The sequence below is a fragment of the Solea senegalensis genome, linkage group LG2 (genome assembly GCF_019176455.1).
Source record: "Solea senegalensis isolate Sse05_10M linkage group LG2, IFAPA_SoseM_1, whole genome shotgun sequence".
Classification (NCBI taxonomy): Eukaryota; Metazoa; Chordata; class Actinopteri; order Pleuronectiformes; family Soleidae; genus Solea; species Solea senegalensis.
Window position 1 is genome coordinate 18,023,476 of NC_058022.1, and position 22,103 is coordinate 18,045,578.

The following is a 22,103-nucleotide window of genomic DNA, read 5'->3' on the forward strand; positions in this document are numbered from 1 at the left end:
TCCATACAGCTGTATCCTCCACATGAGGGTGCGAAGGGTTCTGTTTCCAATCTCAGCTGACATAGGGCGAAAGGCGGGGTACACCCTGGACAGGTCGCCAGTCCATCACAGAGCCATATATAGAGATGCTATTGAGAACATTATTATTATTTTTTTTTTAAATTGGGAAACACTGGTGAAACTGAATTTACAAACTATTTAGTTTTTTATTTATTTATTTTATTGTATCTATTTAATAATCTTTAACAAAACATTTTACATTACTGATGTTAGGCTTTTAAATTTGCTCAATGGTGTAAAGACCTAAGACTGGCCTCCTGTTAGCCTCATCACATCTGCACTTTTTTTATAAATCTGATGCCACAGATGGAGAAGAACATTTAAGTAAATGGTGCTGAACGGTTTCCCTAGAGTAGTTTGATTTGCTGTGCTCACATTTTGAGATGTTGGATCCCTGGTGTTCTGTCTGTATCGCTTTCTGCCTCGGTTTTTTTTTTTTTTTTTAAGCTACAGTTATCTCTCCTCTCCTCCAATGTCTGCTGATGCCCACACTCTTATTTGATTTCCCACTCTGTTATGCTGGCCAAGAACAGTCAAGGTCAGAATCTAACTGTCACTCAAAAACCACATTATTTTTGATAAAAGCCTTATTCTGACCTGTTTTTTTTTTAATATTAGAGATATACATTTTTCTTAGGCAGGAAACATATGAAGATAAAAAAAAGTGATGCATATCTGGACAAGAAGCAGCATTTCTTGACACATAAGATGAGAAAGTAGAAGTAGAAAGTAGTTAGAAGTATTTTTCAAAGTCTTTATTCCCATATGGCATCAGTGTCTTGGATCAAGCCAGATGATCTTGTAATGAGAAAAGTTACTTGTGCGTCAGTGGTCACAGTTATTTAAATAAGTCTCCATGTAATTTGTTGTTTATGTAGTTCATCTAAAATGATCACAGTGCCTTTCCTTGTGTCTGTGAGTGTGTCTTATTAAATCCTGTGTTGTATATGTGCAGGAAGTATGTAGATGTTTATATCTGTGTCCAACTATTCTTGGCATTGCACCATTGTGCGCCGTCATCAAGGCAGGGCCTGTTTTGGTCCAGATGTGTGTAAGAGTGTGTGCGGGTGATTGGGTGGAGTGTAAGTTTCAGCTGTATTTGATTTTGGCTCCATACAGATAATAACACTGTGTGTCAGCTGGAGTTTTGTCTGCTTTATTAACATGTCCCTGATCTTCTCTGTCTGCCCTTCCTGTCTCAGCCCTCAGCCCCCCCAGCCAAAGACACCGGAGGTGCCATGGTCGGAGACGGACTCTCCAGTCTTCCACCTAACTGATGAGTCCTTTGACACCTTCTTAGAAGAGCATCCTACAGCTATGATCATGTTCTATGCCCCATGTGAGTAAAAAGCAAACTTAAAAATTCCAGCACTCCATCAATTCACAAAAAAATGAATTGTTAGATGTTTACAAAGTCAAAAATGAACATTACAACTATCCACAGCCCAAATGTGAAGTAGCAAAGCACATTTTTGGGAAATAATGTACTGAAATTGAATGTTGGTAAATTATTTACTAAAATAAAATGAGCAGGAGCATGAGCTTCCCCTGCTTCGAAAGACCAGTAACTGCCACTGAATTATTGCTAGTATATATTATTGTTAGCCTCAAGTTTATACAAACCTTTCAGCAGAAGATAAATTGATAGTCCTTAGAAAACAGAATAGGTTTCAGTGATAAAATATGTGCAGCAGCGTGTCAGTGAAGCTTCACATGTCTTCCTGCTGTGTGAAACCTTCTCTTGCAGATTCTCAAGGGTAGAACTATTTTGGAGTCACACAAATAACAACACAGATCACCTCATGCACACCATAACTCACAGCAGGTGAAAGTAATCAACTAAAAGATCAACATAACTAAATAAAAGCTGTACGTAGCTTTTCACAACACACATTTTGATATATCGTCAGAAAGCTGTGTTCCCTTCAGGCACCCTGTTAATGCATTTTATTATTTACATCTGTTCCTTTCCTTCTGTGACATGTCAAAATGTCGGCAATACAAAAAGGCCTGTATTCCTTATTAACATATTCATAACAGCATCACATCATATTTGCATTCTGCCTTTATCTGTTTGCACTTTGACTCAGTCAGATATTACACACTTTGTACTTGGGAGCTGGCAGATTATGGCTCTAGAATGTGACCAGAAATTCTTTGAGTGCGACAAAATGTATTCTTTGGTCACATTGGTGCACCTAACATTTCCTATGTCTACGCCATGGATTTTCATTTTCTCTCATGTCTTTCTACAAGCTGTGTTCTCTATCGCCACTTTTCATAATCAAAACCAATCAAACACAGAGAAGGGGCAGGTCTTCACCCCTAATTGGCCAATTAGATCCCTGAGATTTCCCTGGACAAGGCGCTTGACCTATAATTGCTCCTGGTAGCTGAGTGTGAATGGAGTATAATAGCAAAGGTGTGTACAGATACACTGTATGAATGTGTACAACATTGTGATGAGTCTTCGTCAAGACTAGAAAAAAAAGTTAAAAAATTGTAGAGCATTTTACTACAAAACTCATAACAATGTCACTAAGACCTGAGCTGTCTGCCACAGTTACCCAATATCCGTACCACACACTCATTCTTAAGTAAGGTGTAACAAAGAAACCCTCATTGCCGTATGTTTCCATTAGCCTGATTTTCATTTTTGATTCATTCCCTGTACTGCTGCAGAATTTGGAAACCATGCCAGATTTTATCAGAGGGTATAATAGTTTTTTTTTCCAGTTTCAGAATTGCTTCGCTTTGGTCCAGCCCTCCTGTATGCGAGCAAGTTGCCCAAAGGAGATTTCTGTGTTGATAAATGAGACTGACGCATAACTGTAAAATCAGGCAAATGGATTTACATTTTCTGAGAGTAAGCACTGCGCAACGCGGCCTGAATTGTATTGAATATGATTTTTCACCTTGATTTGATTACTTTTATTTAACTTTTTGCTTACTCTTAACTGACCATATCACATCATTGTCCTTTCTCCTCTCTTTACCTCCCCAACTATTCAGTTTCCCTCTGTGCTCATCTCAGTCTCCATAATGTAATATAATGAATAAATAAACACATGGCCATTTCCTATAGCTTTCAGTGTAACAGTGATTCATTGTTTTCAAAATTTCATTACATTCATTGCTGCAGAGCTTTTGCACCTCCAAATTGCTTGGAGCACTGCACTCTACCCAGAGGGTAAACACTCTCCAGGGGCTGAGGTGATTTTAACACATCCTTAACACCCATATTCTGCAATGGGAAATGGCACATTCACTTCTTGTTATTCTCTACCTAAAACTCAAGAATATATACTTATATAACTTCTTCCAGTTGGCAGGACATAAGCTGTCATGATCTGGAATATTTGTAAACATGATCCATTTAACAGGAAAAGCCAAGTGACTTGATTTTATTCATGAGATCAGTCTGCTTGGAATGTAAAAACAACCCTTACTCAATACGTCCACACCAGGATAGAGGGAAATGTTGCATGCAAGCACTTGGCTCAGCTTTTGGTCAATAAGTAGCTACAATGCTTAGCTGTGTGTATTGTTGCTTCCTCCTCTGGGTGAAGTCTGGAAAAGTTCAGAGGCTTCCGCACATTTATGATAGCAGCTTTAGTGGAACATTTTTCAAAATGTCTCCATGCTTCTTGGCCGATTGATCCCAAGTATAATCTGTGCCAAAATCACCTACTTCAAGTTCTTTAGCTATGAAAGATATGACTATGCAGCTGAGTGCTGATGCTTTCGTCTACTGTATAAAAAATACATTAAAGCTGTAGCAGTCAGGATCGCTAGAAAAAGTAGTTGATTGTTGAGGTTCATCTGCAGGATGTTGAAGTACTCATTGGGTTTGCGGCTCTGCTGTCCTGAGCTCATCAGATGAGCACAGACAGACACACTCATTTCACGCACGAGAGATGACCCGGGGCGATCTCTTCATCTCTAACATGCTTCACTGATTTTGACATGTTTCATTGCATTTACTCCCCAACTTTTTTTTAGACTCTTTACTTTTTTCCAGGTTTTTTTTTTACATCAGTACCTAGCTGTCTTTTGGCCAAAGTTGTGGCTCTTAAATGTTTCAGTCCTGCTTGACAGAGTTTCTCTGTTCCCATGGACAGGCCCTGTTACTTGTGGTGTACCCCCAGGTTTCTGTTTTGGGCCCTATCCTATGCTCTTTGTAGATGCTGCCTTTAGGGTCAATTTGGCAAATAAATGGTTTATCTTTAAATAGCTTTGCTGAAAATGTGCAACACACACAGAGAAACAGGGTCTTTCTCTCTATGTTGATTGTGATAATGACATAAAACGTCAACTTTTATGTGGATAAAATGGAGGTCATAGTGTTTGAACACCTGATTGAATGGATGTTGGTACTTCAGTTTAGAGCCTTGGCATCCACTTTGACAGACCTTTTAAATTTGATAAGCGGACCTTTTTAGTCAAGTCCAGCGTCTTTCAGCTAATGCTTATCGCCAAGGTGACGGCCTCACTCTTTACCAATGTTTTAGAGAGGCTGATCCATGCGTTTGTAACGTTTTAGCTGGATTATTGTAATTCTTTTTACGTGGGCTGAGGCCAGTCATTGATTGAACTGCCTGGTGATTGATCAATGTTTTCCTTCAAAGCTGTAAACATAGCCCAAAGGAAGTGCAGGAGTGTAGTACTCTATCTGATCACTTGATTTACATTACACTGAAAGGTCATTATAGAATTATTGATCAGTAATGCCAAGCAAATTGCCTGCATACTGTACATTTCAGGGTCAACAAAAAACCCAAACAGTGAGCCAAATTTGTAACAGTTACTGAAATCAACATTTTCTATAGTTATGCATGAACTCTGTTAGATTATCATCTTTACATCTTGGCTTAGAACTATTATGACTTGTCATGGTCTCACTTTTCTTTCCCAAGTACAGACACTATACCTTATCACACAAGCCTCCCAAGGTGATTTTCGTGTCATTAGTTGTTTGCTATCTAGGTCAGAGAACTTTTTCTTTCCACTTCCAGAAATGGTTTGGGTTTGGACATTAAAGACAGCAGATATGTCCTCCCTGTCTCTACATGGTGGCACAGCTTCACAGACACTCATCCTGCAGGTGACTCGCCCTGCGGACAGCAACCATTCATCCTGTCACTCAAAGCGTGGGCAGTCATCTGAAACAGGCTTTCATCAAACACATACACACATCCGCGTACACACATATTAAATATCTGTGCACCCGTGACGCATATCAAACACTTATTTCACACTATGACACAAACATTTATTGCACACAATTGCACTGAATATCCCTCTGTCTCTCGTGCACACTGATGCCCAGCCTTGCTGCTTCAGTGCAGTTTCTTAATGGCCCTGCTGTCACCGTGAGATTAATGGTTTCCCAACCACCACCATCAGCTTGCGTTTCTGTCCACCTCTCAATGCGGCCATTCACACCGTCCCCTGAACAGCACCTAGTCGGGTTTGTATATGTGCAACTTAAAGCCACGAAACCTGCAACAGAGCAATGCTACCAGAGTGAAACCTTACAAGGTTCAGGACATAAACAGCAGCTCCTCCCTGTCTTGTATTTATATACAAACAACAAACAATTTGCCATTCACTCACACTTTCATACAGTGCATCTATGTGCAGCTCATTTTACTGTATTACTCGTCTTTTAGTGTGCTGACTAGTGGAGTTGGGAATCAAACCCACAACCTTCAAGTTGAAAAGACAACTCGCTCTACCACTGGGCTTACCTTAACATCTAACATTTGTTGATAAGTAATATCTATCTATCAGACATCCAACTCATACTTTAAAGGTTTTAATCGCTGCGACATTGGTATGTGGCCAGTTGGTTCGTTCTCTTGATTCTGATGTCTTCTACCCCACACTGTGTGAATCACAGCTATCATTTTAATTGACTTCCATTCATTTGGACAGCCTAACCAAAGTACTATAACATACCTTAATCATAACCAGTCAATGCCTAAACTAACCACAATTTAAATCTTAGATCTAACTTTAAACTTAACCAGTTTAGGACCATGTTTGGTTTTCATGAGGACTCCTGGTCCTGACAATGTCTGTGTTAATGCCAGAACAGGTCCTTAAGAGGTCCCAAATACAAGTGCACACACACACACACACAGCCAGCCCCTTATGCACCACTTGTTCTTAATGCAGAGCAGGACTGATGCAGAGCACAGGACATACATTTGCTTTTCTCTCTTACTCATCACTTTGAAGGGTCAGAGTCCTATTCACTCTGTTTCTTTGTTCAGCCCCTACACAATCTGCATGATCACACACTACAGCGATTCAGTTGAAAGGGAAGCTGCTCTTTTTTTGCATGAGGCATATCACACTTGATTTATAGCTTGTGCCAGCACTGCATTATATGTTGAATAAAGGAATTCTTGAACTGATATGACAAGGGCAATTTACCATGCTTGGAAATGTACCAAGTTTGTTTCATGCATCTGTGCACAACACTACTGTGAGCACACACACACACACGAACACATAAACTGCTCACCTCTAATCAAACAGCATACTTATTACATTTTAAAACAAAATATCCTGTATATTGTGTAGGACAACATGCAGGACAAAGTGTTTTATGAATGTGAAAGTCATTTTAGATCCAAAAATAAATTGTCTTCCATTTTGTTTATGGAAAATTACACACACCACATAAAACATGGAGTTTATTCAAACAAGAAGACTCTCACGTGCACTTATAATTACACTAAAACCTCTTGGTAATGCAAAGTGAAGTTGAAAAACCACCAGTCGTGTGGGGCTTTCTTAATTAAAGATGAAAGAACAGAGAGGTAAATTGATTGGCTGATGCAGGAAATGCATTTTTCTCTTAAGGAAGAAAATCACATTTGAACATAGAGCCAGTAGATGACTGACTCATGGTCTAATCAGACCACTGTCAATGAAATAAAATTGTCACTTTGACAAAAAGGTAAAGGTTTTGTGAGTTCATTGACACTGATTCATTCATCACACTGATTTTATGCTAAAATGTTTCTATGAATAAAAAGTGCAATATATTGGCTAAATTTTATTGTGGATCTAAATCCACCGTAGCAGAGCCATCAGCAACAATCATTTCAATCTCTCCCATACTTGTTACTGCTATACTTGGCTATAATAGTTATGTATTAAAACAAGAAATGATTGTCTTGCTATGAGACATTAAAAATTGCATTAGTGTTCCCATAAATGTTTTGATAAAGTACATTGTTTGTCAGGATATTGATTTAGTTATATCGTTCAGTGCTATCAACACCTCCACCACTTTGTTTCACCTTCAACTCTCCCCCCGTTCTTCTTCGATCACCACTGTAATCATCACTTACTCGCACCCTGGTCCTCGCATGTCTGCTGAGACAGGAACACACGCTCATAAGTGAAACGTGTTGTAAGCAGTCAGACTTAAATGAGCTCTCCTGTTAAACATGAGACGTTTTTGTTGTCTCATTTACAGTAACAGCCTCAGCATGGCAGCAGTAAACCCCCCTGCTAAACGGAGGTGAAACAGCGGGACGCCAGAGAATTGCAGCTGTTGACAAATTGATCTGGCTCGACGGCTCTGTGCGTGTAATGTTGTGCAGAGATCGCAAGATTCAAAGACTGATCATAGCATTGGTTTAATGTTCTCTATGTTGTTTATTTTCACGGATACAGCTATTTACTATTTACATTTATTTAACTCAGCTGATGGTTGAATAACTGTCCTTCTTCTATAGGGGTCGCCACAGCAGCCTCCATCTTGCCTATTTGAATAACCGTCCGTATGTAGGTTCAATATTATACAATAAGATATGCTAGCTAAGTTTATTATTGCTGTTCTTCATTTAAATAAATAATATATAATAAATATTAAGGGTTCAGAATCAGAATCAGAAGAATCAGAATCAGAAGAGCTTTATTGCCAAGTATGATTTGCACATACAAGGAATTTGTTCTGGTGACATAGGTGCATACAAGCATACAAAGTTTAAAAAAGAAAGTGAAACAGTAAGAAGTTAAGTGAAACAGTAAAACAGTAAAAGTTAAGTGAAACAGTAACGTATTGTATATATACACAGTATATAAATGTTTTTTGTTTGTTTGTTTTATTACCACAAAGGTTTCTAACAACAACTGAAAAAACTTGTATTTAATTTCACACCTTTGATAACAGCCTCAGAAATCAGTCATCAGTTAGACTCTAATGTGGGATTTGAATCCTTTAGGGTGTGGCCACTGCAAGAAGATGAAGCCAGAGTATGATGAAGCTGCGGAAATACTGAACCAGGGCGCAAATGTAAGTTTCTCGACTTGCACACAGCATGCATTTCTAACAAATTGTTTTGTTCATTTTTCACATGTCACACTCTGACGGACACTGAAATACATGGGTGTGGCGGTGCCTCATTAACAGATCATAATAATCCCTCCTCTTGGCCTGAAGGCTGTTGGCCACTGCAGCTGACTCTGTTGTCAGTCTGTACAAAAGCCCAGCTCTCGATGTGTTTTTGATTAGTCGGGGCGTGTTCTTCATCTCTCTTCTCTGCCATTATGTCCTCTGTGGTGATCTAACACTCCCCAGCCAGGGGCAGGGCCTGTAAAAATCCAGCCTAGTGACTGTAGCAATTATCTCATCCATGAGAGTCCCTTCAGCCACATGCTTGGACCTTCTCCTTGTGGCTCTCTGCCCAGCACTGGAGGTCAATGAAAAGCCTTACCATTATCTAATATAGATGGACTGGAGCCTTTCTCACCTTAAGCCTTCAAGTTTATTTTTCTTGTCTTTGTATTTTCGACTAGTGGTTTTTTTTTTTAATGCAGCACTTTTATATACAACAAAAGATTGAACTCTAAAAGTCATTATCTGGTAAGTGTAAATATTAAGTCTAAGGGACATAAATGATTGTTGATATAAGTCTGCATAACTTAAGGTTTGCTGTTGTTCTTACTGCACAGAGTCCGGGTGTGTTGGCAGCAGTGGACACCACCGTGCACAAGGCTGTGGGTGATCGCTTCAAGATCTCTGGCTTTCCAACCGTTAAGTATTTTGAGAAAGGTGAAGAGAAGTACACGCTGCCACAGCTCCGAAACAAAGACAAGATCATCGAGTTCATGCACAAGTGAGTCACACACTTAATGGTTAACACAGTGACTTCTTTACTCCTGGCCAACAAATCCAGCCTCTGCAAATTTAACACATTTAGAGCCAGACTCATACCTATCCACATTGCTGCTGTAATTTTGATAATAGTGCAGTAGTAACATAAAACATTTTAGCTGCACTGCGAATATAACTTAAGGGCAGCCTGTGGCCAAGTGGAAAGGGAACTTGGCTTGTAACTGGAAGGTCGCCGGTTCAAGTCCCCACCAGGTCGAAAGGGCTGGGGTACCCCTGAGCAAGGTACCCAACCCCCATTGCTCCCCGGGCGCTACTCAGTGTGGCAGCCCACTGCTCCTAGTTCTAGGATGGGTTAAAATGCAATCCTAAGGGGATTAATAAAGTATCTAAACATTTAAAAAAAAACATAATTTACTAAAGATCAATCTTTGGAACGAGTTATAGTGAAATATAATAGACTTTACAATGACATCAGTCCAGCTGGGACTATTACAGATTACATAAAAGAAAAGTCTGCAACTACAGGTCAACAGACACTAGTTTGTGCAAGAGTGATATAATGTCTCTCAGAGTATTTTACTCTGCTTAAGCTGTATCGCTACTTACACGGCAGCTACCACCTACAATAAATGTAAAGCAGTGTTTTTCACTCCTCATTGTATGCATAATAAATATTACTTTGCTCTGTTTCATATATTTAGTCCCCAAGCACCTCCTCCACCAGAGCAGTCTTGGGAGGACAAGCCGTCCAGCGTCAGCCATCTTGGATTAGAGGATTTCCGAGAGGCGCTGAAGAAGAAAAAACATGCTCTGGTCATGTTCTATGCTCCCTGTAAGTGCTGTATTTATAATAGCTCCATTTAACACCTGTTAAGCAAACATCCACAAGGGCCTGTAATTACTTCTGTAATTGGCCCTCGACGATGTGCACAAACTAACATTTTATCTGCATGACTGTTTGGATCATAATATTATGCGTGTGTTTTGCAACCAAGTGTGAACGTGTCCTTGTTTATGGTCATATCCTGGGCCAGTGTGCATATGTAACTCAAAGCTGCCTGCCAAGTATATAAACCCCACCTAAGCCATGGGGAGACTATGAAATGATTCAGATGACTGAGAATAGATTTGTACGGGTAAAAACACAAAAGACTGCTCAGAAAAACAGAATTATACTATGTGCTGAAAAAAAGCCAAATTGACCCCTAAAAACAAAACAAACACGAGGGGAAAGTCCCGTCAAAGCAATGTTTTTGCCTAATGTTGATGCAACATCTTGACAGAAATGTTAAAATTGTTTGTGACCAAATTCTCAGTTTTTGGCCGATTTAGGCATTTAAATCTTCTCTAATAAATATGTATAATAGTTACAATAAGAACAATATTTATCATCTCATTTCTGCTAGTGATGCACCCACAGATGATTTTCACGTACAGCGCTGTGCAGTGTTTTAGCCTATTTTTATCTCATTGTTTTGATTTGAGTGACACATTTTTCAGCCTCCTCCAGTAGCAGCAGGCAGCTGTTTTCATTCTGTATGAGCCTGGCAGACAGACGCAGTCAAGGAGCAAAAATCACTTTTTTTTTTCAGAATTTTATTTATGTATTCAAAGCAAAGCTAAATAGATTTTGTTCACCAGTTGGCTTCAAGTCGAACTGTAGTTGTAGGATATAGTCTGGCATTATCTCACAGAGATGAGTCTCTGCCACTGAACTTGTCTTTTGAAATGATTTCTTCAGAAATGCAAAGACCTGGTGACACACTTAATCCGAGCTTCTCAGACAAAGCGCAGATGCCAAAGGAATATAGAGCAGCCAACCTGTTCAAATATCAATATACAGACACACAGGCACCTTTTTTGTCTCCTGTTTTTTTTTTTTTTTTGCCCTTGTGTCTGATGAGGGCTTCAAAGCCAGACGGGGCACAGTAGTCAGGCTGCTGCCTCCGCTGGGCTTTTTGGCAATAGCTTCTGCAAAGAAGCACAACGGGAAGCTAGAAACTGCTGCCCTTCCACCCCACCCACCTGGTCCGTACCTTGCTTACTGGTATCTCACTGATTCAGACAGGAATCATATGTCTAATAAAGCAGTTCATGACTGCTTGCTATGAAATCTAGGCTGGTGAAACTTTTTTTAGCCTCCAATCACCATAATTGAAATTAAACATAATATTGTCATATTTTCTCTCTCTTGCCAGACATTTCATTATTATGTTGGTAGTCCCTCAATACACATACATTGTCAAACGCCTTTCTTATTAGCTTAATAGCCTATTTGTTATAGTCATCTGTGTGTGTTACAAGTGGTGCTAAGTTCCCAAGAAATGATTTTGCGTTTTTAATTTGTGTGTGTGTGTGTTTGTCGGTAATTGATGAATTCAGCTAAAAGAACATATTTGTGGAGGTGGAGGAGAGAAATGAGTGTGACTTGTCTGTCACCTGCATTTAAGCAGCTTGCTTGTCATGAGGGATGTGAAAGCTGTCGTATTCCTATACGGAACCACCTGCTCTATATTCAGTTATGTCGCAATATCCTGTTTTGCAATCTGTGAGCAGTTCCAATGACCAGTCTCTTGTCATCATGTGGAGGGGGAAAACATGGCATATACTTTTTCTCACATGCAACTGGAGCTTTAAAGGTTTAAAGGCCATTTAATGCTGCAGCTAAAAGGGTACTTACATGCAAGAAACGGTTTTCTGGTCCGTGTGGAATTCAGGCTGAGAGCAAAAGCTTTGGAAATGAAGGTAATCGGATGGCTGCACATTTGATGTATAATTGAATCGAAGTCGGAGTTATCAGTGTGTATATGAATGCTGGTGAGCATACACACAACAGTAAGATGCTTAATTATATCTATGGCCATTATCAGTCAGTGCATTTGTAGTCTGTAAAATCAATTTACTGTGGGTTCATTATGTTAATGTTGTTAATGATGCTTGGGAGCAAATCCTGAGATCTTGATTATAACATTGCCAGCATCAGCAGTAGGTAACTAATATGAGGTTTTGCAGATTATGATAATGCTAATTTATTTGATTAGAATAGTGCACAATAGTTCAAAATGTGCCTGTTTTTTGGATATATATACTACATATATATTTTTTTTTATTATCTTTTTTTATGTCAAACGTAAGTACAGATATTTAATATATGTTAATTATAACGTAATAATAATAACAATGACAACTAATGCCCAATTTAAATAATTAAATAATCTGTATCGTGTGATAGAGGGAGGAAGCGGCCCTTTTGGCGAATGTCGGTACTGCACACACTGATGTTCTTAGTGAGAGGCCTGCTAAGTTTGAAGCCCCTCAAACAACCTGTTGGACATTTATGCGATTAGCAGACAGACAGACAGATGTTCTTTGTATTTATAAGTAGATGAGATGTAGCTTCTATGTTTTCAACAATGGTGTTTACAAGTATTTTTGGCCCCTTTTATTCTTTATCTTGACATTGGACAAATCAAAGTCCATCTAAACATGTTTTCCTTAGTTAGGTGTGGAAGAACTGTTTGTGTTGAACTGAAACGCCCACTGAGACTGGCCTCATCTCCTATCTTATCTTATCACCCAACTTTGTCCATTTTCAACACCTCATTGGAGACATGTCACGTGCCAGCCTGCTTCAAGACCTCGACAATAATCCCTGTTCCCAAAAAGCCAAGGACCACAGGACTCAATGACTACAGACCCGTCGCCCTGACCTCTGTTGTTATGAAGTCCTTTGAGCGTCTTGTGCTTTCACACCTGAAAGCCATCACCAACCCCCTCCTGGACCCACTGCAGTTTGCCTACAGAGCCAACAGGTCTGTAGACGATGCAATTAATCTGGCCCTCCACCACATCCTCCAGCACCTGGACTCTGCAGGAACCTACGCCAGGATCCTGTTTGTGGATTTCAGCTCTGCCTTCAACACCATCATCCCGGCTCTGCTCCAGGAGAAGCTCTCCCAGCTGAGCGTGCCTGACTCCATCTGCAGGTGGATCACTGACTTCCTGTCTGACAGGAAGCAGCATGTGAAGCTGGGAAAACATGTCTCCGACTCACAGGTCATCAGCACCGGATCCCCCCAGGGCTGCGTTCTTTCTCCTCTGCTCTTCTCCCTGTACACAAACAGCTGCACCTCCAGTCACCAGTCCGTCAAGCTCCTGAAGTTCGCGGACGACACCACCCTCATCGGACTCATCTCTGATGGTGACGAGTCCGCCTACAGGTGGGAGGTTGACCAGCTGGTCACTTGGTGCAACCGAAACAACCTAGAGCTCAACGCTCTAAAGACAGTGGAGATGGTCGTGGACTTCAGGAAGAACTCAGCCTCACCTGCACCCATCAACCTCTGTGACTCCACAGTTGACACTGTGGATTCCTTTCGCTTCCTGGGAACTATCATCACCCAGGACCTCAAGTGGGAGCTGAACATCAGCTCTCTCATCAAAAAAGCCCAGCAGAGGATGTACTTCCTGCGGCAGCTGAAGAAATTCAACCTGCCAAAGACAATGATGGTGCACTTCTACTCCTCCATCATTGAGTCCATCCTCACCTCCTCCATCACCATCTGGTACGCTGCTGCCACGGCCAAGGACAAGGGCAGACTGCAGCGTGTCATTCGGTCTGCAGAGAAGGTGATCGGCTGCAATCTTCCATCTCTCCAGGACCTGTTCGCCTCCAGAACTCTGAGGCGTGCAGGAAAGATTATGGCTGATCCCTCCCACCCCGGACAGAAACTCTTTGAGTCACTCCCCTCTGGCAGGAGGCTGCGGTCCATCAGGACCAGAACCTCACGCCACAAGAACAGTTTTTTCCCGTCTGCTACTAGCCTTATCAACAAGGCCCGGAGACCCCCCCTGACACTCTGACTCCTCACACTCCTCCTCTGCCTCTACATGTCACATTATCATTACATCCTTTTATGCGTTATATTAACGTCATTACTATTACTTATTACACTTTGCACTGTTACTCACTTCTGCCCAGTCGTACTGCTCTTTACTGCTCTTTACTGCTCTTTCTGTAGTGCTCTTTTTCATCTTTAAAAACATTTATATACTGTGTATATATACGTTTACTGTTCACTTTTAAAAAATTTGTATGCTTGTTATGCGCCAATGACACCAGAACAAATTCCTTGTATGTGCAAATCGTACTTGGCAATAAAGCTCTTCTGATTCTGATTCTGATTCTGAACTAATGTGGCTCAAAGGGAGCAAATCACAGCAGCCATGTTACAAATCAAAGTAACCAAAGTGTTTTTGCAACAGTCATCACTTCTTATCTTTATAATCAGCACAAATGATCTCCTGTGTCAGAGTGAGCACCAGAAAAACCCTTTAAAAAAAATGCACGCTATAATCCACATACCTTAAAATAACGCTTGTTTGTGGCTCTCTGTCATGGGCTTATTGATTAGTAATTTCACTCCCATCCTGTGCTGAAAAGCTTTTATCCTGTCACCGACTGACAATGCTGGTGGAAAATCCATTTGCCACCTTGTCTGTGCATCCCAGGTGTTTCTGCATTTTTCACCTTTCTGACTTAAGACATTTGCATTTGCAACAAAAGAACGTCAAGGGCAAACAGCATCAAAATTCCAACAGTAGACAAAGGAAAAACATGTTGTAGCGGCAATCAGTCTGTTTGATTGCAAGTGTGTTTCAAAAACACATATTTCCGTCCTTACTGAGATGTAGGTGACATCTGAAAATCTGCCCCCACAGATTAATTGTTACCTGTCTTTAAAAGTGATTTATCTGCAGTACCTAAGAGGTATGTTTGTGTAAGTATTGACGTACTGTAAATGGATGAGTGCTGGAGGAGAGAGCTCCAGGGAGGTTGTGTTTATGGCAGCAATAAAGAAATTTACAGTCTCTCATAACATACAAGTGAACCATCTCTAATGTGGCGTAAACCTCTAAATAACTCCAGGATTGTGACAGGGGCACATGCTTTACGAAGAGGCTTGAGATTAAGTAAATGGCGTTATAAAATGATTTTGTTTGCATCTGTGTGCGTGTGGCTTTTAGTGGCAACTTTAACGTGCCGTGGTGCTGTTTAGGGATTTGATGTGTTGAAGTGTCAGGATGAGTCATACTAATGTCACATCTCCATATTCCCAGGGTGTCCGCACTGCAAGAACGCCGTCCCTCACTTCACCACAGCCGCGGAGCTCTTCAAAGAGGACCGCAAGGTTAGTGTTGCCTTCACACTTTCAGTTTAATACACACATTTACATCAAGGAGCAGTGGTGCAGCAAGGAGCTGTCAGGCTAAGTCTTACAGTGATGATGTTGGTTTTTTCTGTCATGACCCACTGATTAAAGATCGATATGAGTTTCATTTGTGTTTCTAGTGACGTTTTAGGACTCAGCACTCAGCCAAATTCAAAAAGAACAAAATGTTGGCCTCTGTTAAAAGTGAAATCTTTTTTGATTTCCACTGAAGATGGCTCGTTATGACATTATAAAAATAACTGAACTGGAATTATCTTTAAACCTGCCTCCAGTCACAGGAAGCAACAGTTTCAGCCTCTTACTACTTAACTACTTAAGTTAAGTTAATGTATACTACTTAAAAAAAGTAGTATACATTTTCCAGGTAAATATCAGTATCTCTATTAGCAAATGTAATGTTTTGCTGATCACAGTCATCAAAGTTACTCTCTGCTAATACATAACCAAAACACAGTTCAACATTTTATCTCCTTCGTAGCGTTTGGTCTTCATGTGAGTTTTACCTCACACGCTGTGCTTTGGGGTTATCGCAGGTTCATGCAGTCACAACAGGGCACTCTCATCCTCAACTCCCTCTCAATACTTTCCCTCATGACTCGTGTCCCCAAACCCTCCCACTCCTGCTCTCTGCTTTTAAAAGCCTCTGACTGCAGGTCAATATTTTCAAGCCTCTTTTAACTGTGTGTGTTTGACTCACACACATGTTCTCTAGCTCTCTCATACTCACACATACACGCCTGTGCGCACACACACATACACAATGTCTCACAGACGCTTGAGCTCTTTCATTAGTTTGGAATTCTCAGAATCATCATCAGATTGGATAAAAATGTGACCTCAACAACTTAGTCATCCATTTTTCTGAGGCAATCCTTTGTAACATTTCTCAATAGTATTAAACCCCAACAGCTGAGCTGGAAATGTTTTTGTTTAAGTTTGAGTTTTGCCCTTCAGCGACAAGTCTAAAACATTAAGCATTCCTATGTTGATCTATTCATTCTGAAAGTAGACACTAAATGCATCAACAGTGAAATGACACTATGTTATCCACATTATAATAAATATATATTGTAATAACTGGAAAACAAGTCTGCATCACATCAGTCCAACAAACATAAGCTTTTACAGAGAGCTATGATTCCTAAATATTTGAAACTTATAACCAGTCACAAATGTTTCTTTGGTTTAAGTATGCTAGAGCCACAGACGTCATGTGACTCAGTTTGTTAACTCCGCCATAGTGGCAGGAAAAAAAAAATCTGAAAAATTCCCTCAGTCATCAGAGTTCACTCCACATTTTAGATCGTGGAGATGGGGCAATATATCACAGAGCATGACCTGAGCAGTGAAACAGCGTAGTGGACGTAATTCTGCACCTGCACTATTCCAACATCTTCAACTTTCTGATGATCATTCGCTCGTCCTACTCCAGAGAATGCTTAGGCGGTGCAATAAGAATGTGTAAAATACACAATATATTAGTTAATTTAAGGAGGCACAGTGGTCCGGCTCCTGCAGGGCAGACCAGGCCACACTGCAGTCTGTTGATTTGTAAGCACAAAATAATCACGGCAGCCTTCTCTCAAACAAAGCTTGTCTTCTTGTAATAAATAACCAAATGTGAAGTAGAAAGAACATGGAATGCTGGATGTCATCCACTGTTGCACTTTGTTTACTGTATTGCCTTCTTGTTCTTTGTGAATTTTATTGTCAAGCTACTCTGTGTCATGCTGGTTTCGATGTTTAGGGACAATACCACTTTTCTGTGTCCTACCAATACTGAAATGAGTCAGATACGGGCATTTTCAAACTGTTATGAACTATCAAGCTGTTAACAATACATTTAACGATTCATTTGTAAAGATACAGAAATATCGTTGTTAAGTAAATATCACAAGACTGTGTGAGATCGGTACAAATCGAACATAGCGGCGCACATGTAGACCAAAACATGCCACAGGGAATGCAGTCAACCACACTACATGTTCTAGGTACTGGACAGAACAGGTTAAAAATAAATAAACAACCCAAACATGACTCAACTAAAATGCTTTTGCTGATTTTTATTTATACTTTTACAGTCTTTGCATAGTGAAGCATGCAACATATAGGATTTTTGGATTATAACGGATTTTAAATTTTATCTGTCCAATATCCAATCTAGTGATTTTGACCAGTATCAGATTGATACTGATACTTACCAATATCGATTCCCTTAATGATGTTAGACTTTGTAGCTGAACATATTACATTAATAGATATGTAATTTACATATCTCACCCACACACTCCGTCATGGAAATGCGAGTCAGATGAGAGTGTGCCATTCACAACTGCACTGTACCTCTTGAAGAAAACAAGGCTTCACCTCTTGTCCACGTCCCTCCAGTGGAAGTGTGGAGTTGTGTTTGGTGAGAGTAAATCCGAGGACTCAGCATGTGTTTACTTGGCAGTCCTGTCTGTTTATAAAGCTGAGCCTCAGTGTATTATACCAAGCCGGTGTTGATCAAGGTCTATTAGCTGCCTTTGCCTCATTTACCAAAGACAAACACAAGCTTAGCTCCAACTTTGAAGACACAAACAATCAAAACTCCACACTCTGTGCTGTATGACAGCAGGGGAGCATGGGTGGTTCTGAGCTTGTTTTTCTTTTTCCAGATTCTAATCAAGAGCATTGTGTTAAATGTAAACATTGGCTTGGACAACTTGTTTCTTAAAGCTGGCTTCTTTCATGACAGAGCACAGTTTCAACCATTTACTAGTGAGCTTGGTGAGCAAGGTGTTTCCACCTGTTATCCCGTGTATCTTCTGAATGATGCAGCCGCACAGCGTACACTTAAGTACCCAAGAGAATGGAAGTTCATTGGAACTATATCATTTTATGGAACACAATGACCCTGGTCTTTCACTGTAGATGTCGAGTTGTGTTATGAAGTGTTTTTACTGAGCCAAAGTTGTAGTTTGCCGGTTTGGTCCACATTTTAACAGGTGGCAGTGGCACATACTATAATGCTGCAGGGCAACAGCAGAGGCAGGGACGAAGAATACTGCAGGCTAGTAAACAAGCCTCACTGTTTAAATGTACACAAACACAAGTTAAAAGTTAAACAAGTTAAAACACAAGTTAAGATAGTCGGACAAGTTTTAGAAATGCATGAAATTAAGCCAAACTTACAGTATTTTAAAGGTCAAATTGTAAAATTACTACCAAAACACCCATCAAAACATTTTTTTTAAAGTACATTAGTAAGTAAAGAGTTCTTTGCCACAGTGACTTGCTGTCACTTTCAATTATTTACTATTGAATGCTATGTAGCCAATATGGCAGCTTTAATAAAATGCAGGGCTAGTCTATTAAAATCCCAAGAGGTCCACAAACCTCCCTCAAGCCGAGGTCTTGGAGCTTTATAATGTCCAATGTTTAATCAAATAAAATGTATATATAAATATAGCCATATATGTGTAGAAGTTGTAAATCAAAATGAAGTTAAAGTTATTTGTCAATTTGAAGTGGAAAACAAAAAGGAGCACTTAAGATACAGGTATACAAATATCTTCAGTAATTAGCTGTAGGTAACTGGAGTCAATTGATCTGAAGTCAATGAATGGCTCCTCAGTATGACACTGGGTAATTTAGACCAAGTCAACTTGTAATATACTGCTCCTCAGAAACTTTGCTATTGGATCAGTGACATGATGTGTGATTCGGTGTCACCTGAAGATGAATCAATAATGGAACTGGCTGCAGACTTTGAAGAACGGCATCTCCACAACTTCATTTTGTTGTGTCAATTCGCAGCCACTCTGATTGATCACACTCTGGTTGAGCAGTCGGATGAAGTCCGTAGTTAAATTATGTCCCTTGTTGGTGCTGCTGCTGCCTGAAGTAGTGATGTTGTCACTCAAACTGTCATAACTCAGAGGTCGTCAAATGTGAAAAACGTGGCCTTTGAAAACAATAGCTTTAAGGTGATTTTACAGTGTTGAATTTATGCTGACAATGTTGCTTTAAAAAGATAAAACACCTCAGTTCTGCTGAATGAACACAGCTCGCACCAAGACTGTGAAATCGTCTTGTTGGGGCAAGCACTTAGACACCTATTTCAAGACACTTGATTAATTGTAGACTTGGACTGTCCCTTTATTGGCTCTGTATTGCCCACTCACGTGTAGTAAACTATTCGACGTCTCCACAACCCTCGAGCACGTGAAAAGAATGGAGAAGGAAAGCGAGGCGAATCCTACAGATGAGATGGATGACTAAAGGGGAAAAAAAAAAATTTAAAAAAATGAAGCATTGTCCTTTATTGATTGGATTATTTTGTGACTTTTGGGAAGTTGAATATGCCAGGCAACAAGTCGAAACTGTCACGCACGACGGAATATCATGGACACATGTACAGACACACATGGAGTCTGATTTGACTGTCAAGAGCTAGACTATATCTCTGAGTGCTACCTGATGCTGAAACATGTTTTTCTTTGTAAATGTCATAAAAAAAAGCTTGTGTGATGATAATGGGAGCGGGACTAGATAAGCTTTTGGCTTCTTTCGTTATGTGTATTGTGTGAACTACACTGCTGGGTGATGAGTGATCTAAATGTCATGACCGAAATAAACATATAAATAAAAATAAATAAAATTCTTCCTTTTGCATTAAATGTATTTTTCCAATTAAGCAGACATAGCTACTTCTCACTTTGTGCGCTCATCTAACAGCTTGTTGGTACTAATGCAGATTCTCGACATTTCAGTGTTTGTATTTGTATAAAACAAAAACCGAGAGGCACTTGTTGTTTGTAATTGGGACAAGAAGTTTTGAGAGGCACTTCATGGCAGTGCACACAGAGAAAGTGTCTAATATGTTTTCCCTCGACAGCAGATTTGTCATTTCCTCATTCGGCTTGAACAGGCAGATGTACGGGGAACGATTATTGTTGACAAGTTCAATGTGAAGTGTTCAGAGCCCAGAGAGGGTGGCATTTCAGCTGTCCAAAAGGACACGCTGAGTGAGCCATGTATCAGTGAGGTGGCATTTACGCCTTATTGGGTAACTTGTCACTAATCGATGCAACAGCCTCACAACATAAATCTCCTTTGTTGTTTTTATGCTGGAGTGACTGCTGTGGGAATCTTTTCTCCATCTTCCTCTTCAGCTGAAGAGTAATGCATTTATTTCTTTTCTTTCACACCAGCATTAGCTGGTATTGTGTTTGCAGTTATCCATCCACACTTATGTCAGTCCCATACTTGTGAACATACTATCATTGAGGTTTAGGTTACTTGGATTCAAGGCATAGTAATTTATGTGATACCATTTTAGTCACCTTTCCACTAGCGTGTTATTTTGCGTTTCCATTGGTTAGATCAATTAAAATGACTTAACAATCCTACAAACGTGGGTAAATCTCCAACAATTACCAGGGAAATGACTAATATCTCAACATTTACCAGAGCAGTCTGGTGTACTTAGTGACAGCACTGCTGAAAGCCTGCGATCACAACCGGCGAGCCGCATCACAAACCCTGCTGCTGTATTTCAGACGTGTCAGACGGAGTCTGTGCTCCATCCATGGAGGAAGTATTCAACAAATCTTTAATGATTCAGTACACTGAAAACTACTGCTTTACACGTCACGTCACGACACAACAAAGTCTCAGCAGTTTCATACAGCCATGCTATGATGACTACGCCCACGTTGAGGAGCTACCATATTGGAATGGAAACACGACCGAGGCGAGGCGAGCTAGGACCATATAGTGGAAACACAGCATTAGATACTCTTCCTCTTGGGTGCTTTACAGAGGAAAGGAAACATTGAAAAAAAAAAAGAAATTGACAGACAATAAAAAAAGCCAGTGAAAAGTGCTTTTAAATAACACATTAAGAAAACAACTGCTAACTGCAATATCTAAACAGCAGTAAAACAAACAAAAAAAGCAAAAACAAATAGTAAAGGTTATGTATAAAGTGTACTGATAAGACCTAATTTAAATAGCTGACTGTTTTAGCACACCTCAGATTATGTGGAAGTTTATTCCAGAGGTTGGGAGCAGGGTAACACTCTATCCTCGTCAACCTGAGAGGTCTGGCTGCTTCATAGTGTATGTACAGTAAGTTAGATCCAGATGGAACGTGTACTGTAGGTCCATAATGGGCACGTAGATTAGAAGAGGCTGGAGTGTCGACTCCATGTGTGGTTTTTCTTCACTCAACATTGTAGCAGCCTTATATCTGATACTGTGCAGTTACACATCTTGTAGAGAGGTTTGATCAGGGACAGAGGTCACACTGTTGAGCCAATCCTTTTATATGCAGGGGAAAAGTATACAGTTAAGGCAGAACTGATGGTGGGAAATAAAAGTTTGACCAAGATTAAGGTCACCATGACCTCTCATGTCCATCTCCTTCTTGTGAACACAATAAATCAAATGCCTGGAGAAGATTTTATTACATGTGGCACATTCTGTCATTCGTATCCGAGGAGGAAATGGTGAAATTTGAAGGTCATTGTGACGAAACACATTTTTTGAGAATTTCACATTCTAATAATGAAACACCATTTGATACAAATGGTGTTTATTTTATATCCAATGAGGTTCGATGTGAAGTTCATCAGAACATGATACTGTTCAGAAAAAAAACACACACAATACCTCAGACAAATTGA

General features: G+C 40.1%; 1 protein-coding gene across 1 annotated transcript in view; it reads left to right on the top strand.

The window, feature by feature from the left end:
• The window catches only part of pdia5 (protein disulfide isomerase family A, member 5), a 52,555-nt gene that overhangs the window by 26,023 nt on the left and 4,429 nt on the right, over positions 1-22,103 (top strand). The window contains exons 11-15 of the mRNA XM_044018532.1: positions 1,263-1,399; positions 8,307-8,377; positions 9,037-9,200; positions 9,901-10,031; positions 15,320-15,390. Coding sequence (XP_043874467.1) covers positions 1,263-1,399; positions 8,307-8,377; positions 9,037-9,200; positions 9,901-10,031; positions 15,320-15,390 — 574 coding nt within the window. The remainder of the gene's footprint in view (positions 1-1,262; positions 1,400-8,306; positions 8,378-9,036; positions 9,201-9,900; positions 10,032-15,319; positions 15,391-22,103) is intronic.